The sequence below is a fragment of the Entelurus aequoreus genome, linkage group LG04 (genome assembly GCF_033978785.1).
Source record: "Entelurus aequoreus isolate RoL-2023_Sb linkage group LG04, RoL_Eaeq_v1.1, whole genome shotgun sequence".
Classification (NCBI taxonomy): domain Eukaryota; kingdom Metazoa; phylum Chordata; class Actinopteri; order Syngnathiformes; family Syngnathidae; genus Entelurus; species Entelurus aequoreus.
In genome coordinates, this window is record NC_084734.1 from 67,864,969 (window position 1) to 67,892,028 (window position 27,060).

The 27,060-nt window shown below is 37.4% G+C and overlaps 2 protein-coding genes across 8 annotated transcripts in view; one reads left to right on the forward strand and one right to left on the reverse strand.

The window, feature by feature from the left end:
- Window positions 1-1,303: 1,303 nt before the first annotated feature.
- On the forward strand, window positions 1,304-11,826 carry cnot7 (CCR4-NOT transcription complex, subunit 7). Of its 3 annotated transcripts, none has more exons than XM_062045566.1 (7): window positions 1,304-1,534; window positions 1,911-2,034; window positions 2,097-2,290; window positions 3,672-3,833; window positions 8,801-8,945; window positions 9,024-9,134; window positions 10,533-11,826. In XM_062045566.1, the coding sequence occupies exons 2-7, from the start codon at window positions 1,918-1,920 to the stop codon at window positions 10,662-10,664; spliced, it is 861 nt and encodes a 286-aa protein (XP_061901550.1). In that variant the 5' UTR covers window positions 1,304-1,534; window positions 1,911-1,917; the 3' UTR covers window positions 10,665-11,826. The 3 variants fall into 3 exon arrangements, with proteins under 3 accessions (XP_061901550.1, XP_061901552.1, XP_061901549.1); XM_062045568.1 differs by having other exon boundaries at window positions 1,928-2,034; XM_062045565.1 differs by having other exon boundaries at window positions 1,304-1,470.
- zdhhc2 (zinc finger DHHC-type palmitoyltransferase 2) overlaps window positions 8,682-27,060 on the reverse strand; it is a 34,256-nt gene continuing 15,877 nt past the window's right edge. For 4 of the 5 annotated variants that reach the window (XM_062045561.1, XM_062045564.1, XM_062045560.1 and 1 more), the window contains 10 exons: window positions 24,531-24,600; window positions 24,384-24,416; window positions 21,289-21,409; window positions 20,321-20,359; window positions 19,773-19,905; window positions 19,389-19,515; window positions 12,639-12,731; window positions 12,408-12,523; window positions 12,267-12,337; window positions 8,682-12,194 (listed from right to left, as the gene is read on the reverse strand). In XM_062045561.1, coding sequence (XP_061901545.1) covers window positions 12,297-12,337; window positions 12,408-12,523; window positions 12,639-12,731; window positions 19,389-19,515; window positions 19,773-19,905; window positions 20,321-20,359; window positions 21,289-21,409; window positions 24,384-24,416; window positions 24,531-24,600 — 773 coding nt within the window. In that variant the 3' untranslated portion in view covers window positions 8,682-12,194; window positions 12,267-12,296. The remainder of the gene's footprint in view (window positions 12,195-12,266; window positions 12,338-12,407; window positions 12,524-12,638; window positions 12,732-19,388; window positions 19,516-19,772; window positions 19,906-20,320; window positions 20,360-21,288; window positions 21,410-24,383; window positions 24,417-24,530; window positions 24,601-27,060) is intronic. The other variant, XM_062045562.1, reaches the window with a different exon arrangement.

The following is a 27,060-nucleotide window of genomic DNA, read 5'->3' on the forward strand; positions in this document are numbered from 1 at the left end:
TGTGCACAGGGGTGCCATCAATGTTACTAGCCTGTTCACTGACAGGGTCCATTGGGAAGGTCTCCTCATCCATCCTCTGCCTGGCCAGGACAGTCTTCAGATGGGGCAGCATGAGATCTGTCAGCTGCTTCACTTCATCCAAGTATTCGGCAGCCACGTCTGACACTGAGTTCAGGACATGTCCAGTGCCTGTCCAGCCACTATAGCATTCTTGGAAATGGGCTATCTTGACCTGCATGCAGCCCTTGTACCATGAACTGGCCTACACCTTTCTTTGTGGTGCTCTCCGATGCATGTTATCATTTTACCTTTCTCCTTCTCCTCAAGCTTAACCACAAATAGATACAGACTTTGAGCCTCAATTTGCTGCACAGCTGCCGTTATGCCAATGTGTTTTCCTAAGATATTATTTTATTTTTAATGATAGAAGGGAGGAAAAGGGGGCAAAAATCATGTCCGATTTAGTTTTTTGGGTGGGTTGGGGGGTTTATTTCATGATAGCTACCAACTTCCAATACATAATATCTCTCAAATGACCCAATGCACCATCACTGAAGTGGGCGTAATCATTTTCAAAAATGTTTATTTTTAGGCCATTTATCCCCTCCCCCTGTGTCTGTGTGAAACCTGTGCTTGTCAGTGTCTGTGTGGTATACCTAATAGTGTGTGTGCAGTATGTGCACTCTTCTGTACAGTACAGTGTGCATGTCTGTTCACAGTATACAGTATTTCTTGCATAGTGCGTGCGTGTGTGTGCGCCCACACGCGCGGGGGGTTGAGGGGCCAAGACCATGTCAGGCCCAGGGGGCCAAAATTTCTTAATCCGCCCCTGACCGCAGGGACACAACATTAGGTACACCTTCACTGCAGGTTCATATGTTTTTTAATTTGACTGTGATGATGCAGTCGTGCCTCACCAGACATTAACCTCACCGCACGCCACTGATATATATATATATATATATATATATATATATATATATATATATATATATATATATATATATATATATATATATATATATACATATATACATATATATATATATATATATATATATATATATATATATATATATATATATATATATATATATATATATATATATGTATATATATATATATATATATATATATATATATATATATATATATATATATATATATATATATATATATATATATATATATAATATGGCTGTTAATTTGCCCGATCTATTTAAACAGTTTCTACTTGTAAGTAGAAAGTGTTGGTCTATTATTAACATCATCGTCTGCAGGCCTAGGCATTCTCAGAGAAATGCACCGGGACAACGTATTACGTACGCACTTAGCGTAAGGATGTGCGTGATGACGTCACACTGTAGGTTAGCTAGTATGATGGCAACCCGCAGGTTGACATATCTTCCATGCTGAATTGTAGACTACCAAACAAAGTTAGCGGGGAAAAGCCGTGGCGCGGTAACCCAGGTGAATTTAAGAGGTTAAGATAGTACACCCTTTAAACACTCAAAGCGCGCGGTTTTAGGGAAGGGTAAGTTAACGAAACATTGTGTGTGAGATAGCGTGTGTGTGTGTGAGATACTCTGCTTCTGACGTCGAAGCAGCACTCTTAAAAGTGTCGTACAGTTGTGAAGAAGTCAAACCTGAGAGCCAACTGTCCTAAACATGACTTGTACTGTGGGACCTGCTAGCTCCCAGCTAGCCCAAAGTGCTCCTGTAAGCTAATGTTAAGCTTCCAAAGACACAGCTGATCAGTGATCTTCACAATGTTTGATTAACTTATCACTGCCAACCTCACTAATACTCACTATTTATCATGTCTTTCTTACAGCTAACAGTTTATTGACATTACCTTCCCATTGCATTAGTCTAGTTTTTATAACACTGTGTATGTTTGCATGTTGAAGTGGCACTATGCCCGCAGCTACCGTGGATCACAGCCAAAGAATATGTGAGGTTTGGGCCGACAACCTGGAGGAGGAGCTGAAGAGAATAAGAAATATCATCCGAAAGTACAACTACATCGCCATGGTGAGTGATGCTCGCTGGGGCGTGTGACGTATTGTCTTGACCTTTTTGTTTGTCGTTGACAGGACACCGAGTTCCCAGGCGTGGTAGCCAGACCCATCGGGGAATTCCGAAGCAATGCTGATTATCAGTACCAGTTAATGCGCTGCAATGTGGACTTGCTGAAGATAATCCAACTGGGCCTCACATTTATGAACGAACATGGGGAATACCCGCCGGGAACATCAACTTGGCAGTTCAATTTTAGGTTTAACCTTACGTAAGATGACTTTCCTGTCTTTTGTTGCTCTTAAAATACATTCTTACGCCTAAACATGGGACGAGAACAAGGACTAATATTCTGATTCCCCTCATCGCAGTTATTCCTCAGAGGGACCGCTTGTAACAGTAAATATAAACATATAATAGCCTCATTACACATAAAACGGCCACATAAAACGACGTGGAGGAACACATAAAATGACATGGCAAGCCAGATCTTGCCCCCAGTTCTTGAGTTTGTTACCTGTGTTCTAGAGTGTACTAAAATGAAAAAAATGATCCTGCTCAAGAAGGCTCATTATGTCTTCTTATTCATATACTCTTTCAAATTTTCTTGTAATCTAACCATAATTTTCGGCATATTAGATTAAATATTTACCTGACATGTTTCTTAGACTTCTTTTTATTGTCATTCAAATTTGAACTTTACAGTACAGATAAGAACAACATTTTGTTGCATTAGCTCGTTGTAGTGCAGGATAAAAGAGCAATAAGGTGCAAATATAAATAAATAGATTACAGAAATATATTGCACTTTTTGTATATGCATCCATGTTTATGGATGTATGTTATATTGTCTTTATATTCCAGCGGGTTAATCCGTTTTTGGGGGGGATTTGAGGGGATTATTATGATGCGTTCAAGAGTTTTATGGCCTGAGGGAAGAAGCTGTTACAGAACCTGGAGGTTCTGCTACGGATGCTGCAGAACCTCTTTCTAGATTCCAGCAGTGAAAACAGTCCTCGGTGGGGGTGGGAGGAGTCTCGGCAGATTTTCTGAGCTCTGGTCAGGCAGCGGCTTTTTGCGATTTCCTGGATAGGAGGAAGAAGAGTTCTGGTGATCTTTTCCGCCGTCCTCACCACTCTCTGCAGAGACTTCCAGTCTGAGGCACTGCAGGCTCTAGTCCAGACAGAGATGCAGGTGGTCAGTAGGCTCTCTATAGTGCCTCTTCGACTGTCATCTGCAGTCTTCTTCAGAAGGGTCACCTGATCACAGTGACGTGTTGCCTTTCAGCTGTTCTTATAGGCGTGGCAAACCAGGTAGACTTGGTTGGCAAACCAGGTAGACTAGACCCCCCATGCTCTCATCCCGATTGATGATTTCCTTTGGCCGCTTCCTTAGTTCGATCGCCTCTTTAATCCATCGTTTGAATATGTTACTTTCTGGTTGGCCACGCCCATAAGAACAGCTGAAAGGCAACACTTCACAGTGGTCAGGGGACCCTTCTGAAGAAGACTGCAGATGACAGTCGAAACATGTCAGGTAAAAATTCCATCTAATATACCGAAAAATATGGTCTGATTACAAGAAAATTTGAAAGAGTATATGAAAAAATTATCATCTGTAACTAATCTTCAATTTCCCCATCTCTTATTCAGAGAGGACATGTACGCACAGGACTCTATCGAGCTCCTGACAACTTCAGGGATTCAGTTCAAGAAGCTAGAGGATGAAGGCATCGAAGTGTTATACTTTGCGGAGCTGCTGATGACATCAGGAGTGGTGCTCTGTGATGGCATCAAATGGCTGTCTTTTCACAGGTATTTTCACTCATTACCTCTCTTGATCCATTTTTTTTAATTGAAAATAAACCATACTATAAATCAGGGACCTTAAAAAAAGGCCCAGATTCTCTTGTGACAGTCCGGGATGCTCCGCTCCACCCAAAAATAAAGGAGGCGGCTAAAATCACCCCTAGGCCAGTGTTTCTTAACCATAAACATTGTTGGGCCACAATAAAATATCTTTCTCAGCTGTGGTGTATATTGGTAGCAGCAGTTGGTAGCCCAGTTGTAATACACTTTTCCAGCACTTGTGGCAGTAATGAAAATATCAAACAAACTGGAGCTAAAGTCAAAGATAAGTTTCTTAATCATTATGACTAATATGGAGGAGCTGTATTTTCTTTTGCACTTAAATTTTATTGACAATTTAGGAAATATGTATATGTTATTATTTATCATTAATTTAGTTGGAATTTATTTATTTTAGCACTGCATAATTTATTTACCGTAAATTCTGGGCTATAAATCGCTACTTTTTTCTTACGTTTTAATCTCTGTGGCTTATTAAACAGTGCGTCTCATTTATGGATTTTTCTTCGGCCATAATGCAAAAAGTTTTAATGAAACACAAGCCAAGACGTTGAAAAGGTGTGTTATTGTTTGTGCTACGGCGTCGTCTTTTGGACGAGTTAATTCATCGACAGTATTTTTTTCTGTTTAGTGCTTTCAAACAGAAGTACAAGTGCCGTTTCGTCTTCGAGTTGTTAATAGCATTTCTACTCACATGGATTCTTCTTTCATCACTCCAAAAATACATTTGTAAGTTTTACTTTATAACTAAAACCATTCATACTAACTAGACTGTCCTACATGTGATTTCTGTAAGAGTGTTTCCATGTTTATTTGTACGCGCTATCGCAATGTAAGGAAGCCAGCGTCGTTAGCAATAGCTAATATGCTAACACATTTACAAGTGTCTGTGTTAGTATTATTATTATGAATAATTATTAATGATTGTAAATGATAGGCAACATTCCAAAGAAGTGCAGTTCACTTTAAGAAACTTCTCTATGATTATTTTGATTTGTTTGATATTGTCATTATCGCCACAAGTGGTGAAAAAAGTGTATTGCAGCTGAGTGCCCCTGCCACCCATATGAACCTCAACTGAGAAACAGGTATTTGGCCCTATTGGTAAAAAATCCTGACTTGAATCATTAATTGACTGTAGATCCAGGTCCGCATGGGATGGCGTCAGGGTCCGAACTCAGAACGCAGACTGCTAATTAGTGATCTCTGCTAAAAATGGTTGGTCGTTCAGTTTAGGGATTCTTAACCACCAGGTGTCGCAAAACTAATATGACACTGGGTATTTTTTAGATAGCCTAGCTACTGACCTACATTGGACTGGTTTTAGCATATTTTAATGCATAAAATGTATCAAAGAGGCCTTCAGGTTTTCTGTATGCTGCACTCGCTGGAAAAATCGGGACACTCCTGCACCAAGATATCCACATACTAGAAACCTGAAAAGTCACAGACCGTCTCTCAGGTTTTTTTGCCCATTATCCGGGGTGTAGCACCAAATTCGAAGCACCCTAAAACCACTGTCGGCTCCCCAGACACACACTTGTCATGTATACATGCACTAAAAAAGTAATGATTGCATGGATTTGGTTGAAACCAGCTTTTTAAAACACATGTAAAAACCTTAAATCGTTTTGTTTTTTTTACTTTATAAAGATGGGATTAACATATCTAGATAAACCCCCCTAAATTATTTGGTTTTGTTTAAAATAAGATTTTTTTTTAAAGTCTTCTTTTTTTAAATTTAATTTCTTACAAAAAAGCGCCTAATAAATTTAATATGAAATGGCCAGGATATTGTTTTAAATAATCCTATAACCTGTCATTATTCACTTAAATATGATTATAAATCTGTAAAGTTTCCTTTTACTTCAGAGTGTAAAGTAGAGATTGGCTGATTCAAGTATTGTCAGCATTTAGGTAATCATAATAGTACATTGTTATAATTATTATTATTATTGTATTATTAATATTAGTGTTTCTCCGGGTTAAGTCTCCCCCCGCTTTGAAATCTAGCGACGCGTTCGTTTCTAACTCAAATCAAGGGTCATTGAACGCACCACAGTTATGTGAAATTAGATGAGTGAAACTTGTACATAACTTTCTACTATGTTCACATAGATATATTTATTATATTTTTACCTTTCTTCTATCCAAAATGTTTGTGCTGTGTGTGAATATACTTTAAAGGTAAGCTTTGATGTGTTGAGTGAGTCGTTTCATGCTGGTTTTAGCGCTATCCAGGTGAAACGAACCATTTTGCATTTTTGATAAAGGGTTTGGGTAGTTAAGTGTTCTAAATTTGATTCAAGCAACCTTATTATTGAACATTCACGGATATTTATTTTTTATATCAACTAGGGCTGGGCAATATGGCTAAAAATGTATCACTATAAAAGTGTTTTATATCAGGCGATACTGATGATTATTGATTGACCAGGAGAAAAATATATTAAAGGAGCAGTAGAATGGAAAAACAAGTTGAATTTATATGTCTAATTGTGTTTCATTGTATCCATTGAACCATATCCAATCGTATTTACAATTTGCAAAGTATGTAAAAACACAGTTTAAAGATCACAAAATTCAGTCAGCTATTTTGAATTTTACGCTCTGAATAACTTCGGCTATTTCTGCAGATTGACGTCACTGTAGTAACGCTTCTGCACTCTGACCATTGTATCAGATCAGTCAAACTGGAAATACGCAAAAAATAAATAGGGATGTGCTGTTGATAATTCACAATCCCTATATAGGACATGAACACATATGCATTCTAAGTCGTAAATAAATAAATCTATAAAAAGTCCTCTAACAATCTAGTCCATGGGGGCTCTCTATTTCGCCCACAAAACCCTCTAAATAACCATCTAAAACCTGCAAACAATATTCTATACACTTATCGTGACTTTAATATCAACAAATTATTAGCGATGTTGTTACTAAACTATTTTTTGCAGCGCAATGGTACAAACAGCTAAGTAGCCCTCTGCTGCTTTTACTGTGAGCCACTAGTCCTGCTGCTCCCACATCATCGCGTCTCAGCTCATCAAAGTTATTCTAGATTATAAATCATGCCTCTCATCTGGTAAATAGGAGGATTTAACCATCAATCTAGAAGTTGTTCATCTGTGACATTCAACGTATACCTGGTGATGGAGACAAACGCAACCAAAGAGGGTATCTGCAGGGAGACTTCCTTGTTAACCCTTCGTGTGCACCATGATTAATTTCTTTATGTAAACGGGAAGATAAGGACATCATATCAATCGTCATCAAAGTAAGAGCAGACATTGTACAGTAAGCTATGGTTTTATTATGTTTGTAGTTTGTATTTCTTGTTTAGCACTTAGCAATACTGCTACATGATTATATAGTGTTTCACTAAAGCTGGATCTGTTTAGCTTAGCTTTTAAAACTTGTAGCTCATCCTCCTTATATTAAGAATCAACAATATAAGGTTATGGATCATATTGTTCCCCAAATTAATTGTTGTTGGCTCTCACAAACTCTGCATGATTTGCGGTTCCTACCTCTATGTAACGCGATCATGTGACTGGCTTCCTTATTATCTCTCAAAATGGCTCGGGAATCTCCATGAGTTGGATACTATTTTGATCATATCTATTTACTAGCAAACTTCGGAAGTCTTTCGGTGTCACACATCAGATATATATGATCCTTTCTTCAATATGGGGCAACTTGTTTTTCCACTCTACTGGTACTTTAAATGTTAACATTTGTATTTAAAATGTAACCTTCCTTTTGATTATAATCCCTCAGCTATCAAGGCAGAAAGCGGAAAAAAGGTCAACACAACTATAGAAAACATTCAAACAATCAATGAAAATAAAACTCTAAAATCACATTGAACACTTAATAATAAGCTCTTCAAATTAAGGTGCAAAAATAAGTAATTATATGTAAGAAATGCTTAAAGTGTAACAAAATGGTGCAACGTGTTTACAATTTGCAAAGTATGTACTATAAACATGGAACCTGAGAATAACTATTTTCTGCAGGTTTAGTGCCAGGAAGTTACTGCCGTGCTCGGGGGAGTGTGGCTAAGGTGGTCCACCTTCGTCTGACTACGGTCCGTTTGAAAAAATCTGAAAAAAAACTGCAATAAAATCAAAGTGTATTTATATAGCCCTAAATCACAAGTGTCTCAAAGGGCTGCACAAGCCACGACGACATCGAGGTGACTTTTCCTGTTTTATCGACCATTTCTTTGCTCTCTGCAGCAGTCTTTCCATGCAAAGAATCAACCGCGGCGCAACCAAACTTGGTAATTGATACTGTTACCTGAATGGCCGTTAGCGTGTCACTCCCACTGATCAGTAATTACTTGCTGCATTGCTCGGTTACCAGAGAGCAGAAGCCTTTGTTCATGCAACCCACCTTATTAAAATTATCCAAAGTGTAATCGGAACGCATTTTTTCAAGGACTCTATCGTGGTAACTATTAATATCGTTTTATCGCCCAGCCCTAATATTACAATTTATGATGTTGTTTTTTTCTAACATGCATATTTAAATGACTTGTACTGGGGGCACCTGTACAGCATCCCTCCCCACTTACCCCCCTCGTTTCAACACCTCTGCCCATAATATTCAAAAATGCTGTGGATGTTGACATGAGAGGGCTCACTGTTCTGTGCTATGAACAAAACACATTTTGAGGTCATTAGCCTGATTTATCTGTGCAGTGCTGAACTATGATAGAACACAATTACAATACATAACAGAAGCACTGGTCTACTCCGTATACAAACTGACAACTACTGCCGTAGTTTAGTATAACATGCAGGCAAGACACATTTCCACAGGCGTTAGTGACTCCTTGAAAGTCAATTTTTATTTCTGCGACATAATTGTGTACACCTTTCCTATTTGTGATGGACTTTTTTTTGCAGTGGCTATGACTTTGGATACCTGATCAAGCTTCTGTCCAATGCCAAACTGCCAGAGGAGGAGCTTGATTTCTTTGAAATTCTTCACTTGTATTTTCCAGTCATTTATGATGTCAAGTACCTCATGAAGAGCTGCAAGAACCTGAAGGTAGGATTGTTGCCAAGTATTCCAGTTCAAGGTTGTGTACGGTGATTGACAGGTATGGTAAATGTGTGTCGTGTTCAGGGTGGACTGCAAGAAGTAGCAGAGCAACTTGAGCTAGAGAGGATTGGCCCACAGCATCAGGCGGGTTCGGACTCTTTACTAACAGGCATGGCTTTCTTCAAGATGAGAGAGGTAGGCTCCTGAGGGTAATGGTAATGCTGTAGTTGTGTTAACTTGCATTCAACACATCACACATTGACAGTTACACAATTCAACATGTCCGAAAAGGATGAAATGTTTTGGTTAGACTATAAAGTTGGAGATAGATTTTATGATAGAAATAAATAAAGGTGTGAAGCTAACTGACCGTTCGAACTGAAATGCTAACAATTAGCATGCTAGGCAGATAGCAACAACTAGCAAAATACATGACTCTTGGGTGGAGACCAGCAAAATTCTAAAACAAAAGCTAGGGTAATAACATGCTAACGTTAGCTTACTAAAAGTTAGCATGTGTGAGATAAAGTATTTGACTCTGAGGCATATACCTGCAAAATTGTCTGAAAAGCTGGCATGTTAGTGTTAGCATGTTAAACATGCTAACAGCATGCGTGAAATAACAAAATATTTGACTCTGAAGTGTATACCGATACCTGCAAAATGAGCTGGTATGCTAATGTTAGCATGTTAACACGCAAACAATAATGTTAACATTAGCTTGTTTACGGTTAACATGCTTTAGGTAACACTATTTGATTTTGAGGTGTATACCTGCAAAATTAGCCAAATAGTTTATACGTCTGATGTGTATATTGGCAAAGATTACCTCAAAGGCTTGCATATTAACATGTTAACTGTTAGCATGCATCAAGTAACAAAATATTTGAGGCATATACCAGGAAATATTAGCTAAAAAAGCTAGCATACTAATGTTAGCATGCTAACAATTGACTAAAATTAGCAATTAGCATTTTGACTTTGAAACTGTTGAGAAATTTGCCAGTAGTAACGCTGTGTTATGGACATTTGGGAATTGTTTGAACACAAAAAATACACAACCTGAATGTTGTTGAATAATTGGAATATTTTAAAAAATATGGGAGAAGTATTCGGGGAAAAAAAGGTGGGAACAGTCGAATTGAAAAGTCTTTGGCGGGTTATTAGCCTAATTATTGCTTGTGCAAAAAGTCAGCAAAAAACACGAAAATCTAAACAAATATTAAGAAATACAAATGAACTTACTTCTGTCGCTTCTTTTTGTGGCTTGGAGATAAGCGGGCCAACACTTGTCCTTTTTGCTACATTCAAAGACAGTCCCATTATAATGTGTATGTGAGTGAAGGCAAGCAGGTAGCGCTACATGTATCTGTGGCGGTACAAATTTGAATGAACGTATGGGAAAGACTGATATGTGTGTCTTTTTAACAATGGCGTAAAGTCTTCTTTAAATTGTTTTTGAGGTTGTGCATTAGTGTAGAAATGCCATGACCTCATATTTAAATAACGTTCTTACTCCTACACCACAACCACAATAATAAACATAAGAATATTCATATTTGTGCATGATATTCTCCATCTTGTTTCCACCAGATGTTCTTTGAGGATCATATCGACGATGCAAAGTACTGTGGCCACCTGTACGGGCTTGGTTCTGGCTCCACCTACGTCCAGAACGGAACAGGGAACGCTTACGAAGAGGAAGCCAACAAGCAGCAGTCGTGACACGACACTCGCAACCGTCCTGCATGGGCCAGTGCGGCACAGAGGCTGAGCTTGGACAAGCGGATAACGATGACAGCGGTAACAACGGAGGAAGCGCTTCTTTTGTCATCGTCTCTCTTGGTCTTAGACAACTGAGTGAGTGTCAGTGAGGAAAAGTACCACAGTTTTCCCCCCGACGTGACACTTGTGTGAGTTTAACCTTTTACTCCGGCAAAGCAGCACAAACATCTGATCGCTTCCTTTCAATTCCACATGCTTGAAAAAAAAATGGGATTTTAGTTCTCCTAAAATGTTCTGTCGAATATTTTTGCACTTTAAAGCTCTAACCTGATTTTATATGGAAATGTATCTGATGTTGCTTTGTTGCCTTTGTCTGTGTTTACTTTGTGAACACAGCGTGTTTATTTAATGTTACCAAAACATTTCGCTACCACACTCAGCCTTAAAAATGCATCATTTTTAAGTTTTAATTTGTCGTGCCGGTACTTTACTGCTACTAAAAGATGCTGAGTTCAACACTAAGATGCCACACGTTACCTTATTGCCTCAAAATGAGAAAGGGATTATGGGTGTGTGTTCACATGCACACAGAGTCACACACTGTAATTCAACTTATTATTTCATCTTTGCACCATAACGACCCAATGTGAGAAGCCTTTAATATCCATGTCAAAGCGGTCAAATGCACATAAATGATCACTGATTCATGCACCTCATATCTCCAATGCAAGGAAACACAACGTCAGACACGCTGAATACTCTGTTGTGACCACGTTTTCATTTTGTTTTAATTACGGTTGCTTGTGCAGAGTTTTAGTGTTGTAATAAAAGAAAATAACACTATTATTCCGTGGGGAATATGGTGGCATTTTTACATGCATTATTTTGTGTTGCATTTCCGCTCTAACATGCTGCATAGAGGTACCGCATGTTCAAAAGGTTTTGCACAAATGCCGAGTCGTTGAATAGTGTTATGAACATTTGTAGCTGTGTGCTGAAATATTAATCAGTGTCATGTTGATGACTGAAATGGGATTTATTTTTTCTTTTATTTTTTCGTTTTTGCAGTGCATCCTTGGGCACTGAAGAGGGAAAAAGTGTGAGGTACAACAGTTGTTTTTAGATTGTTTTGTAAATAAAGGCTCAAAGCTTTTGTAAAGTACTATTTCCAAAGTTCACTGTTATATCCTACTTTGTTTTATTATTGTTTACGTGGACTCAGACGCATAGAAAAATACAGTATATTGATTAACAGTTGGGCTTTGTCAAACATTCTTCAAATACATAATGACTACTCATAAGAAACTGCTAGGAAGCAGCTAGAGAAACAATGTGTGCCTCATTTTGCAGAGGTTTCATAAAATATAATGAGACATTGCTGTACAAGTGGACAATATTACAGATAAATGGGCACACAGCTCTTCCATCAGGGCTGTTATGAAATCCACAACCTTTCTATATATTTTGATTTCAGGTAATAACTAGTGATGACATCATGTCATATTACACAGACGTGGGTGCAGCACCGACCTGTAAAATGATATAAAAAAAATATATATCCATGACATACATTTTACTCTTGTCTATATTTTGCACACTTACACTTCCAACAGCATCCAAGCTTTTCCTTGGCTATGCCTCATTTTCTAAGGTCATCACTGGGTTATTCGTGCCTATTAGTGGGATAATAACACAATCAGCTGATAAAATCATGACACAGTAGATCAGTAAGGTGTTGTTTACCCCTCTGGTCGACATCAGCTGCAACGTCACTTTCAGTCCAGGAGGAGGTGCTGCAGAGAAGTTGGCGTTGACTGTCACTCATTGGCTTGGATGGGAAGTGGCGACCTTCTGCTGCACTGGAGGCAACAACAAAAAATACATTTGTCTCTTTGCATCCATCTCTAAATTATCAACTTGTTCATTTTTGTGTATTGGTATTGCAGTATTGTTCAATGACGAGTACTTTTTTACCTCCTGTTTGCAGGGCTATGGCCAGTGGGTGAAGATGGCTGCTCGGGGTCAGTATTCATCAAGCATGTTGGGAACGCGCAACCATCCCCTAAACTAGAGTGTGCAAGAGAAAGAGGTGATTACAGATGAAATATGCAAACTTATTATATACAGTATAATAATTTGATTGTTTAACTTGAATAATGATGATTTAACTTATGCTTTGGAGTGCATGAGAAAGTGTTGTAATAGAAATAAGGGGAATTAATATAACTAATGAGTCCATTACAAACAACAGTGTAATATGGCTTCTTTTAAATGAACACCTCAGCTTTTTTAAAGTGCATACAGAGGTAGATAAAGTTGCTGAATGATAACCACTCATACGACAAAATATAGAAAGGACCTTGACTTTTGAGTATACCAACTAGCGAGTTTTTTGTGATACAAGCGTCTCTCTGACAAGGTTATGCTTTTATTTATTTATTTTTGTTTTTTTACTTTTATTTACCCAGGGAATGTCCCATTGAGATTAGGGATATCTTTTTCAAGGGAGTCCTGCACATTCATACATCAGTGTAGGTGCCACTGGGAACAAGGTGGGTGAAGCATCTTCCCCCACACTGGTATATAAATATACTGTAGATCAGTGGTTCTTAACCTGGGTTCGGTGAGTCGGCCTCAGGTGTTCGGCGGAGGTCAAAACACACCCGACTCATCGTGTAAATAAAAACTTCTCCCTATCGGTGTATTACGGATACGGCAACAGCAGAAGTCAGACTGATTGGCAGATGTGTACTTTGTTGTGAGTTTATGCACTGTGTTGGTTTTGTTGTTTGAACAAGGTGATGTTCATGCACGGTTCATTTTGTGCACCAGTAAAAAAACATGGTAACACTTTAGTATGGGGAACATATTCACCATTAATTAGTTTTTTATTAACATGCAAATTAGTAACATATTGTCTCTTAACTAGTCATTATTAAGTACTTATTAATGCCTTATTTGGCACGGCCTTATTATAACCCTAACCCTCTAACCCTGGCCCTAACACTCTAACCCTAACCCTAACCAAATAACTCTAAATTAAGTCTTTGTTACTTAGAATATGTTCCCCTAGTGTCCAAATAACTCTAAATTAAGTCTTTGTTACTTAGAATATGTTCCCCTAGTGTCCAAATAACTCTAAATTAAGTCTTTGTTACTTAGAATATGTTCCCCTAGTGTCCAAATAACTCTAAATTAAGTCGTTGTTACTTAGAATATGTTCCCCATACTAAAGTGTTACCATAACATATAACTTTGTCTTGAATTTGAAAAAAAAAAAAAAAAACACTAAAGAAGGGTTCGGTGAATGCGCATATGAAACTGGTGGGGTTCAGTACCTCCAACAAGGTTAAGAACCACTGATATAGATTATGTTGTCTCGATCGCGCTTCAATATAGCGCAGAAAAGATGGTACATTTTATATTTGTGTGCTGCATGTTAACATGACGAAACGCCACAGGTAGGACCATATGAGACCATAAATGTGGAGGGAAATGAGTGTCTCCACGGTGACAGCCAGTAGGCAAAAACAAAAACCTCATTTAAATATGTCAGTCTGCACCACGTACATGCAGTCTTAGTAGATCACCCGCAGCACACCCACTAAAAAGTACTATTTTATCATTTAGACACGCTATTTAGCACGTTATTAGGATATTACTAGAGCCTGATATATTAAAGTTGATCTACTAAGCTTGTGCGCAAAAGATTGCGTCTCTTAAGTGAGGAAAATAAGCAAAGTTAGCGTGTCTGTCTTCAATACGATGCAAAATATATGCTGATCATCAGAAGGCTCACTACACTGGGAGTCAAATATATTGTACATGCAAATACACAAATACTTACATACATACGTACCTACGCTCCCACATACAAATACAGTACATACCTACATACTCAAAGTTCGTACATCCACACGCACATTCACTGTACAAACATACACATACCGTACATATACATTCACTGTACAAACACACATATACACATACTGTACATATACATTCACTGTACAAACATACATATACACATATTGTACATATACATTCACTGTACAAACATACAGATACACATACTGTACATATACATTCACTGTACAAACACATATACACATTCTGTACATATACAAGTACATATACATACATACACTCATGCACATAATCACGTTTCATCAAACATATATTAACGTTGTTGCCCTAGGGTAAACTGGGTAACACATGGCACACTGACAAAGCTTAACCTATTATTACTATAACAATATACAAGGTTAATATCAATCAATCAATGTTTATTTATATAGCCCTAAATCACAAGTGTCTCAAAGGGCTGTACAAGCCACAACGACATCCTCGGTACAGAGCCCACATACGGGCAAGGAAAACTCACCCCAGTGGGACGTCAATGTGAAAGACTATGAGAAACCTTGGAGAGGACCGTATATGTGGGTAACCCCCCCCCCCCCCCCCCCCTCTATAGGTTGCTTCTCTTTCTTCCCCTCCATTTTTCTGCATTCTTTTGTATCTCTAGTTATCATTACGTATATGTATTGTTGCATTTGAACAACTGTATTGTTGATAAGAGGTAAATTATTGGTATTGTTCATTATCAATAGTGCTATTTCTATTGGTATTTGTATTGCTCCATTTGTAGTATAATAACGCTCATTGTCATTTCTGTATTCTTTTTTATTTTCGCTAACTCCTTATTTGCTATCAATTTTACCATCATATTTGTACATGTCGTATTTGCTGATGTTGCTCTATTGTTGTTGTTGTTATTGTTGTGTTTGCTGTGGTTGTTTTTGTCTCTCTGTCTAATCCCCCTCTTGTCCCCACAATTCCCCCCTCTGTCTTCCTTTTTTCTCTTTCTATCCTATCCTACTACGGCCCGGCTGCACCAAATGATAATATAAATACATTTAATAAAGTCAAATACAAATAAGGCAACAAGAGAAGTATCCTACACTTTTCTTTTGTAAAGTAAATCTGAACAGCCGATATGGGCATCTACATAAACTATATGATTTGCCTGAGAAGCTGGACAGGACAAAAAAAATAAAATAAAATAAAATAAACAATACAGGGAGGCGTAAATGCAAATTACATTATTTATGGCACACAATGTGATTTATCAAGACTGAAATTGTACGGCAGCCGCTGTTTTGCGTCTATATTTAGTACGTCTAGAACAGGGGAGTCAAACTCATTTTAGCTCAGGGGCTGCATGGAGGAAAATTTATTCCCACGTGGGCTGGACGGGTAAAATCATGGCATAATAATTAAAAAATACAACTACGACAACTTCAGATTGTTTTCTTTGTTTTACTTTGGCCCAAAATAGAACAAGCACATTCTGAAAAATTACATATCACAATTAATCCCCTTGACAAAACACTTCAAGTTAGTTGAAAATTCTGAGGAAAAAATTGGTGCAGTTTCAAAAACACCATAAAGAACACAATGAATTTAGATTTAATCTCATTTTATCGACAAAGCAGTTAAACTTTCAGTCACAGACCATCTAGGATTGAAAAAAAACAAAATAAAGCATAAATAAGAACTCTTCTATGTGTCATCTACCTCATTTGTCATTTCCACGTAATAATCCTGTGCTAACTCAACAAACCATACTTTTATTTTACTCCTGTTTGTTTTACGTTGAGTCGAGGGGGAGGAGTGGCAGCCCTGCTTTAGCGTGTACCTCTTGTTTGGTATACGTGCTCGCCCCGGTATAAACTATTTGCATGCCTAACAGAATTGCTATTGCAACATCCAGTGGACACATTTAGAACAGCAATTTATTTAATTTAAAAATGCAGCTAAAATTTTACACTTTGAAAACTCATCTCGCGGGCCGGATTGAACCTGTTCAGGCCCGCGGGCCGCATGTTTGACATCCCTTGTCTAGAAAGAAGGTGCAAACTGGCAGTTGCACAGAAGTAGCTGTGAGAAAGGAGGCAATCGCGCGCTGTCCTACAAGTATGCTTGTTATCAAATATGGACAGTCAAACATTTATATATTAGACATATCCTTGATTCAGCAACATCCTTTTATAATGTTATAACTGCATGCTGAGTGAGTTAAGGGGCTGATTAAAACAAGGTCAATGGATTTGTTTTGCTGTCTGCTAGAGTTTTTTTTTAAATTACATTTGTTTATTCATATATCGGGAAAAAACTTCTTGCAATATGCATTTTCTTGAGTTGGGAACAATCTAGCACACGCTCGCAGTTAGTGCCAGCGACTACCCAGGGCGCTAAAGTGGTAGATGTCTCCTGCATGTTGGGGAAAAAAAGGAAAACGCCACAGGTAGGAGCCTGGTAACATAGAGGTGCAGTAGATGGTTAGTGGAAAGGTCCTAGTACAGGCAAAAAAGTAATTTAAAGTACCAAGAACCGGATTTATAAAGATCCAAATACAACGCGCCAAACAGCGTATGAAATCTATAAAATTGTGTGTACTATTAGTGGGCGTGTTGTGTGTGAGTAATAACACTGCGTGTACAATTGAAAAGTGGTGCAGACGGCCTTATTTAAAAGAGGATTTTGTGTGTACTACACGGGGCATCACCACGGAGACACTCTCATTTACTGCATATTCATGTTATCATGCTCATGGGAGAGAGGCTGCACTTACTGTGCAAAAATATGCATATTGCAAGAAGTTATTTCATTTAGGAGATACATTAATGATATTCTAAATGAAAAAAAACAAAACGCCAGCAGACACCAAAACCATCAATTGAATTTTTTTTAACCAGCCACTGAAAGGGAAACTGCACTTTTTTTTGGAATTTTTCCTATCGTCCACAATCTTTATGAAAGACATGACGAAGGATGGATTTAAAAAAGAATTCATTCTCAGTATTAAATAAGCGTAAATAAAAGTCCAGTTACAGTGAAGCCAATGGCAGCACCACTATTTCGCCCATAAAATCAGATAACCATTCAGAAAGCGCCAACAATACTCCCTTTACATTTCATGACTTAATTATTAACCAAGTATTAGTCATGTTGTTATTATAAGTTCTAACACAGACAAACTATTTATAGCGGCAACGTGATCGCTACCTGTGTCCCTATGTTTACATCATCGAGCTGCTGCTGCTTTCTCGCTTCCTTGCTCTCTGTAAGTTTATGGTAGATCATAAATCATGCCTCTCACCTGGACAGAAGGTGGCTGGTGATATAATCCAATAAGTTGGGACACATTGACCGCCACTTAGGACCTGGAACTGGCGAGAACGACACGAAAAGCCCTTGAATTTATTTAATATTTAGAATGCATTAAAAGAAAATCCATCCATCCTCATGTCTTTTATAATGATTGTGAACGATTGGGAAAATTCCCATAATAGTGCAGCTATTAAATTATAAAAGGATGTTGCTTTGTTGATTTGTGTAATATTTTTTATTTCTGACACACCATGCAATAAGTTGACACACACACACGTATGACGCAGGATTCCCTGTCAATCATCTGTCTTTGCAGCGCGAGCACCAAGTGTGTGTCAGTTTGCACGTACTTTTCAGACGTGCTAAATAGTGCTTGTAAAACGGAGATGAGTGTTGATAAATCACAATATAATAATTTAAGATTATAATTATATTTGCCCTATATATGTATATATATATATATGTATAAATATATATATATATATATATACATATATATATATATATATATATATATATATATATATATATATATATATATATATATATATATATATATATATATATATATATATATATATATATATATACATATATATATATATACATATATATATATATATATATATACATATATATATATATATATATATATATATATATATATATATGTATATATATGTGTATATGTATATATATATGTGTATATATATATGTGTATGTATATATATATATGTGTGTATATATATGTATATCATATACATACACTATATGTATATCATGTATATATATATATATATATATATATATTTATTTATACATATATATATATTTATTTATACATATATATATATATATTTATTTATACATATATAGGGCAAATATAATTATAATCTATATATATGTGGGGCAAAAAACTGCAACCTTAAAAACTTAATGACCCTTTAAGACCCTGCATATGCATCCTAAAAAAAGACAAAAATGTTGCAATGAATAAAAGAAACACTCTAAAATGTAATGATGACTGATCAGTAGATCAGTAGAGTCGGTCCGTCACAGCCCACATTTCCTTCCTTCTTTTTTCTTTCCATCTCTCTCTCTTTCTTTCGTTCGTTTATTTATATGTATAAATATATATATATATATATATATACAGTGGGGCAAAAAAGTATTTAGTCAGCCACCCATTGATGGGTGGCTGACTAAATACTTTTTTGCCTCACTGTATATATATACACACAAAATTATCTTTTCATCTTCAGTATTGTGGGCGTTTTGATGATCAGCATATATTCTGCTTATAAATGAACGCAGAGACGCAAAATGGATTGCACGCCTTATTCCGATCACTTAAAAGACGCAATCCACTTTGCACGCATTTAGTAGATCAGTCTTGTGTGCTGTCAAGTTTGCACATGTTTTAGTACACGCAAACCTTTAGTAAATCAGGCCCCGAATGGTCTATTTCAACTGCTGATTGTGCACTTGTGTCCACATTGTATACGTGTGTGTCTTTTTAATACCCGCAACCAACTGATCCAAGGAGTGTACCTGGAGAAAACAGGAAAGGGCCAATATTTGGCTTCATCGCCAAACACTTGGCGGAAGTTCTTACTGGAACCCAGACTGAATCCGTTCTTGTCTCTGCCGTGACGAAAAACAGGTGCACGAACAGCCTCTGATAGCACACACAGCCACGGGGAATGGAATTTTAGTATTATGTAACAGACAAAACAGATGAATAGTAACACTGAGTGTCAGACGGACGCTATGAGTGACTTCTCCTGCTGAGGAGTGTCTATAATCAGCCGTTTGTCTTGCCCTGACGCGACAACATACACAACACACATCTGTCTCCTCTCTGTCTGACAACAACAACACAAATATGCTCATGAAAGGAGGCGGACAAAGTGCAAACAAGACAATGCAGCCTACCGAGTGTGGACCTGTTCTTGCAGACGAGCCAGCAGTGATAGATGAAAAGCGAAGCGAGGCTGACTGAGAACATGGAGGCTGAGCAGAAGAGGAACAGGATGTGGAACTTGGCCTGCGTGTCTGGGAAGCCGTTCTGTGGGAGGAACGAGCGACACGAATGCGTGAGTGGAAGCTACGCTCTGATCACGCATGAACGATGTTGACCCAAATATAAGACAAAATCAGACTGAAATAATACTTTTTTTAAATCATGTAATCAGTGATGAATTGAAAAGAAGGATATCTGCTTTATTAGTCATCATTATCATACCATACTTTAACCTTTGGGACACTTTTTTCCTGTGGCACGGCTTCAAGTGTGTGTGAGTGACAGGAAGAAAAGCTCTTCAGGGTTGTGTTTTTCAGACTTTACACACATAAAAAATATTGTCCTATATTGGGGTCAATATGTCTACTTAGTTGGTGGGTGTTTACCTCTTCAGTACACATATTCACATCTACCATACTAAAGTACGCTAACTAGCTTGAGTGAATGGCCAAATTGTTACCAGATATTCTTTCAGACGGAAATGGGCTCGACCTCCAGCCTTGTGGAAAAAATGTCAAATCGAACAATGACTGAGTTCTTTACAGATATTATCTACTTGTAATCTACCCAATATATACATGTATATGTATATACTGTATATATACACACAGTATATACATATACATATATATGTATATATATATAGGTATACATATATATGTATATATACACACATATATATATATATATGCATTTATATATACATACAATATATATGTATGTGTATATATAATGTATGTATGTATATATATATATATATATATATATATATATATATATATATATATATATATATATATATATATATATATATATATATATATATATATATACATGCATGTACCGTATTTTTCGGAGTATAAGTCGCTCTGGAGTATAAGTCGCACCAGCCGGAAATGCACAATAAAGAAGGGTAAAAAAAACATATATAAGTCACACTGGAGTATAAGTCGCATTTTTTGGGGAAATGTATTTGATAAAACCCAACACCAAGAATAGACATTTGAAAGGCAATTTAAAATAAATAAAGAATAGTGAACAACAGGCTGAATAAGTGTACGTTATATGACGCATTAATAACCAACTGAGAACGTGCCTGGTATGTTAACGTAACATATTATGGTAAGAGTCATTCAAATAACTATAACATATAGAACATGCTATATGTTTACCAAACAATCTGTCACTCCTAATCGCTAAATCCCATGAAATCTTATACGTCTAGTCTCTTACGTGAATGAGCTAAATAATATTATTTGATATTTTACGGTAATGTGTTAACCATTTCACACATAAGCCGCCCCTGAGTATAAGTCGCACCCCCGGCCAAACTATGAAAAAAACTGCGACTTATAGTCCAAATAATACGGTATATATATATATATATATATATATATATATATATATATGATTGAGGTATGTACTTACCATCCAAAACTTAATGAAGTACTTAAGGTCTGTAGCCGTTATAAAAAGGCAGTAGAGTAGGGAATATGACAAAAACAGCATAAACGGCTTATAGTTGGAAAATCCCACGCAGTTGTTTACCCTGTGGGAATAAGATGAGACAGCAGTAAGTAAAACTGTAATATCTCACATTGTACACATACATACTGCATCGTTGTACACGTAAGATGGCAGGAAGCTCAAGAGGTTAAAATGAGTCACATGTTAACATATTAAAGGGGACAATTTATGCAAAACCAACTTTGCTTACCCATTGGTTCCTGGTTTTGTGTACTGTATTTGGGATATGAATAAGTCCCTAAAATGTTTGATATTTATAAAACAAGTTTGCCTTCCTTCATACTTTCTCCAAACGTGCTGTTTGGAATTTGCTCAATTTGTGACGTTTTTCCCAATTTGACATCAGCGGATATCTCCAAATATGGTCAAGTTTTACTCGAAGATCTTTGAGCATGTCCGCCATCATAGTCCGACGTAGTAGTCAATAAACTCCTTATTTTTCTCTATCCTCTTGTTGTGAGGCAGACTGGCTCGTACATGCACATGCATCCTCTGATGTTGTAATTTCTAAAACAAAGCAGTATGTAGTTCTAACTTATATCTGTCAGTAGACTCCATATGGAAGCGCTAAAAACTCCAACATGTCTGACAGGGAGAGGACGAAATCGGAGTGGCGGCACGTGAATAAGACCGCCCACAAAACGGCACATCCTGAAGAAACGGTCAAAAAACATAATTATGCAGAATTTTGACCAAAGAACCACTATTACATGTTATGTAGACCACAAGGGAGTGTTTTAATTAGGGATGTCCGATAATATCGGACTACCGATATTATCGGCAGATAAATGCTTTAAAATTTAATATCGGAAATTATCGGTATCGGTTCCAAAATTATCGGTATCTGTTTCAAAAAGTAAAATTTATGACTTTTTAAAACGCCGCTGTGTACACGGACGTAGGGAGAAGCACAGAGCGCCAATAAACCTTAAAGGCACTGCCTGTGCGTGCCGGCCCAGTCACATAATATCTACGGCTTTTCACACACACAAGTGAATGCAAGCATACTTGGTCAACAGCCATACAGGTCACACTGAGGGAGGCCGTATAAACAACTTTAACACTGTTACAAATATGCGCCACACTGTGAACCCACACCAAACAAGAATGACAAACACAATTCGGGAGAACATCCGCACCGTAACACAACATAAACACAACAGAACAAATACCCAGAACCCCTTGCAGCACTAACTCTTCCGGGACGCTACAATATACACCACCCGCGACCCCCTGCTCCCCCCGCATCTCAACCCCACCCCCCCAAACCCCGCCACTTCAACCTCCTCATGCTCTCTCAGGGAGAGCATGTCCCAAATTCCAAGCTGCAGTTTTGAGGCATGTTAAAAAAAATAATGCACTTTGTGACTTCAATAATAAATATGGCAGTGCCATGTTGGCATTTTTTTCCATAACTTGAGTTGATTTATTTTGGAAAACCTTGTTACATTGTTTACTGCATCCAGTGGGGCATCACAACAAAATTAGGCATAATAATGTGTTAATTCCACGACTGTATATATCGGTATCGGTTGATTTCGGAATCGGTAATTAAGAGTTGGACAATATCGGAATATCGGATATCGGCAAAAAAGCCATTATCGGACATCTCTAGTTTTAATTGTAGAATTGTAGGACTAAATTAATTTATGTCCCTCTTTGAGGGGATGGTGGGTTACAGAAGCGAGTATATGACGAATGATGTCATCGTTGAAATTCACAGCAGCTCGTTGAGGAGTGATACATACTTTCTTGGCAGGGTGCCCAAAAGTCTCATTAGATTTGTCACGAGTCGATTTTTTGGAAAAGTGTATCGACTGGGGTCTGACATGCCTCTATTATAGGGACAAAGTCGTTAAATTGGTAGCACTGATCCCTCATGCGCCGTCGTCTTATTCTCTGGCAGACGAGGTGTGTTCAGAGGCGGAGTCACAATGTATACCGCCACTTTCCGTATGGACTTGTAACAAAAAGCTACATTCACAAATAGTCCTATTATAATGTGGTTTATAGTCCCACTATAATGTGTTAATGAGTGTGCTGTCACCAACAAATGTATGCTTAAGAAACATTGGTGACCTAATTCATATTTATTTTTATTTTTTTTATTTTACTTTTTACAACAATTCTGTTGACATATGTGTTTTGAATATATTCATGGGATTCAGTGTTTATTTTTGTGTGTCTTTGTTTTCTTACTGTACAACAATAATTGTTACTTAATACTTGGAAAAAACAGGTGAAAATCTTTTTATGATGCTTTGAAAATGGTTTAAAGTAAAATGATTGCATAGATTATGTGGTTTGATATTCCACTTTTCATGTTGTCACTTTTACTAAAACTGTGACCTGATATTAGGCATGCACTAAATGTTGCAATTATTGTTATACACTTACCATTTGGCTTTGAAGAAGGATCTTTTATTTTATTTTATTAAATAATATTTCCTGATTGTCTTATCTGGTTACAGCCTCAGCTTATCTCCTAAATTCACTAATACTATAAACAACTCCTTATGTAAAATGGGAAGCTGATCATAAAATGCGTGTAATAATTTATTTGAGTAATAACTGGACTATTTTACAGAATTAAAATACCTTTGCATTTGTTTGCCTTATCCTCCTGTTTCCACAATTTTCAACTCTTGACTTCTTTTTCCCCCGTTTTCTTTCTATCCCCACTGGCTGCGCCAAACATTAAATATATACTGTATATATATACAAAAAGACCTACAAGAGAAGTATTCCACACTTCTATTTTGTAAATTAAATATGTACAGCAGATATGGGCGTCTACATCAATAATAAGATTAACCTGAGCGGCTGGACGGGACATATGTAAAAAAAAAATATATATATATAGATTTTTTTTTAAACTTGGGACGTCTTGAGGGCCAGATTGTGGACGCTAGCGGGCTGGACTCCTGGTGTAAATACCGATAATAAATATGCCCATGATAGTTAGTCTGGTTTTTAGTTATATCTAGCGTACGTACCAGGGACAGTGGTGATCCATCTTCAGGATGCATCTGAAACAAAACAGGGTCGGATGTCAGCGTTATTGGATCTTCCTCTGTCGGTACGACATCATGAGCTCCTGTCCTTGCAGATATACTACTGTACGTGCAGAGCGGGAGTCATACTTATCGCAAACTGAACAATGGTGACATCGATCAGGCTTCAGCAGCTGGCAGCGGTCACAAAAACGGATTGCTGAGGAGAGAGAGACAATTAGAACACACAGCTTGATTAATCAGTCCCTTAAATGTAAATAAACATGTCACATAATCTTTAAAGTGCCGTTTTTAGGAGTAAATGTCAAATGGTTGGGATTGACTGATGCAATTTCTTTTTGGTCTTTGAAGCAGTTATTACAGAGTCACCACTTTTTGAAATGATGCTTTCTGTGTATTTTATAACATTGTCATTTTAAAAAGGTACATCAGACAGTGAGTTTTCTTGGTAAGAAGCCCAACTTAATGTTTTATTTTCGTCTTTACATCCATCCATCAACCCTCTACTGCAGTGGTTCTTAACCTTGTTGGAGGTACCGAACCCCACCAGTTTCATATGCGCATTCACCGAACCCTTCTTTAGTGAAAAATACTTTTTTTTTTTTTTTTCAAATTCAAGGCAAAGTTATGTTTTTTTTACTGGTGCACAAAATGAACCGTGCATGAACATCACCTTGTTCAAAACACAAAACCAACACAGTGCATGAACTCACAACAAATTACACACCTGCAAATCAGTGTGACTTCTGCTGTTGCCTTTGAGAGACCAGTTCAGACATGCATGGCTTCACCTTGGCAAGTGCCCCTCTCATGTCATTTTAAATGATAAATGATAAAATAAAATGATTTATTTATTTTCACAGCAAAGTCTGTTCCTTTTCTTCGTTTTCCACCCAGACATACAATACTAGAACACAGCTCATGAAAAACAATATTTTTTGTTATTGTCATTGTAAGTGGGCCAAAACACTTATATTAGAAAATAATCTCATGGAAATGACAGCTGTCATTTGATTATAATAATAAAACATTTAATTTGTTATTTAGTCAGGTTTGGGACAGGTGTGCTCACATGTGCTCCACTGAATATTCAAGGAGTTTTTGCGTTTGCTCACGCATATGGAAAATTAGAGGGAACATTGTTTGAGGGTATCCATAATACGCCAATAGGGAGAAGTTTTTATTTACACAATGAGTTGGGTGTGTCTTGACCTCCGCGGCGGAGGCTCCGCCAAACCCCTAAAGCCGACTCACCGAACCCCTAGGGTTCGATCGAACCCAGGTTAAGAACCACTGCTCTACTGCTTAATGTTCAGGCTTGAGGGGTTCCTATGGGTGAAAAACACTCTGGACTGGCTGTCAGTCATTGAAAAACACATATCGACAACACACAACCTGATCTACTAGTATCCAAATAACAAATGTTAAACAGTGTGTGCCAGCTATAAAATTGTGATTATTATTAGTGAGTGTGTTGCGTGTGATCTACTGAGACTGTGTGTACAACTGATACCAAGTGCAAAAGTGGTGCAGACCGCCCTATTTAAATGAGGGCCTTTTTTTTTTTCACACTCATTTCCCTCTACATTCGACATCATATGTGCCGACAGTCCAACATGTGCTGTTTGGTTATTTTGTGCACAAAATATAATATCAATATATACAGTCGTGCTCATAAGTTTACATACCCAGGGAGAATTTATGATTTCTTGGCCATTCTTCAGAGAATATGAATGATAACACAAAAACCAAAAAGGTAAATTTTGGTCTCATCACTCCAAATTACTTTTTTTCCAGAAGTTTTGAGGCTTGTCTTTGTGCTGCTTGGCGTAATGTAAGCGGGATGCTTTGTGACATTTGCGCAGAAATAGCTTTCTTCTGTTCTGGCGACTCGACCATGCAGCCCATTTTTCTTCAAGTGCCTCCTTATTGTGCATCTTGAAACAGCCACTCCACAATTTTTCAGAGAGTCCTGTATTTCAGCTGAAGTTATTTGTGGATTTTTCTTTGCATCTCGAACCATTTTCCTGGCAGTTGTGGCTGAAATCTTTGCTGGTCTACCTGAATCCCTCATTTTCCACTTCTTAATCAGCGTTTGAACACTGCTGATTGGCATTCTCAATTCCTTGGATATCTTTTTATACCCCTTTCCTGTTTTATGCAGTTCAATGACCTTTTCTCACAGATCCTTTGACAATTATGTTGCCTTCCCCATGACTCAGAATCCAGAAACATCCGTGCAGCACTGGATGAAAGATGCAATGGTCTGTCAGAAGCCTTTTATACACACACATTAATTACAAACAAACAGGTCACAGGTGAGGATTGGAACCTTGATTAGCCATTCAAACCTGTTCGTGTCAACTTTTGTGCATGTTATCAGATCAAAGTCACTGGGGTATGTAAACTTTTGATCAGGGTCATTTGGGTACTTTATTTTGTCATTTTGATTTAAAAAGAGTAAACACAGTTGTTTGCCAATAAATAGCTTCACACAACCATTAAGCATGAGTGGAAGAAAGGTTTTTGTGTTATCATTTATATTCTCTGAAGAATGGCCAAGAAATCATAAATTCTCCCAGGGTATGTAAACTTATGAGCACAACTGTACATATACATACATATAATACACAGAAACCCTTAAAAGATCAGGCCCAAA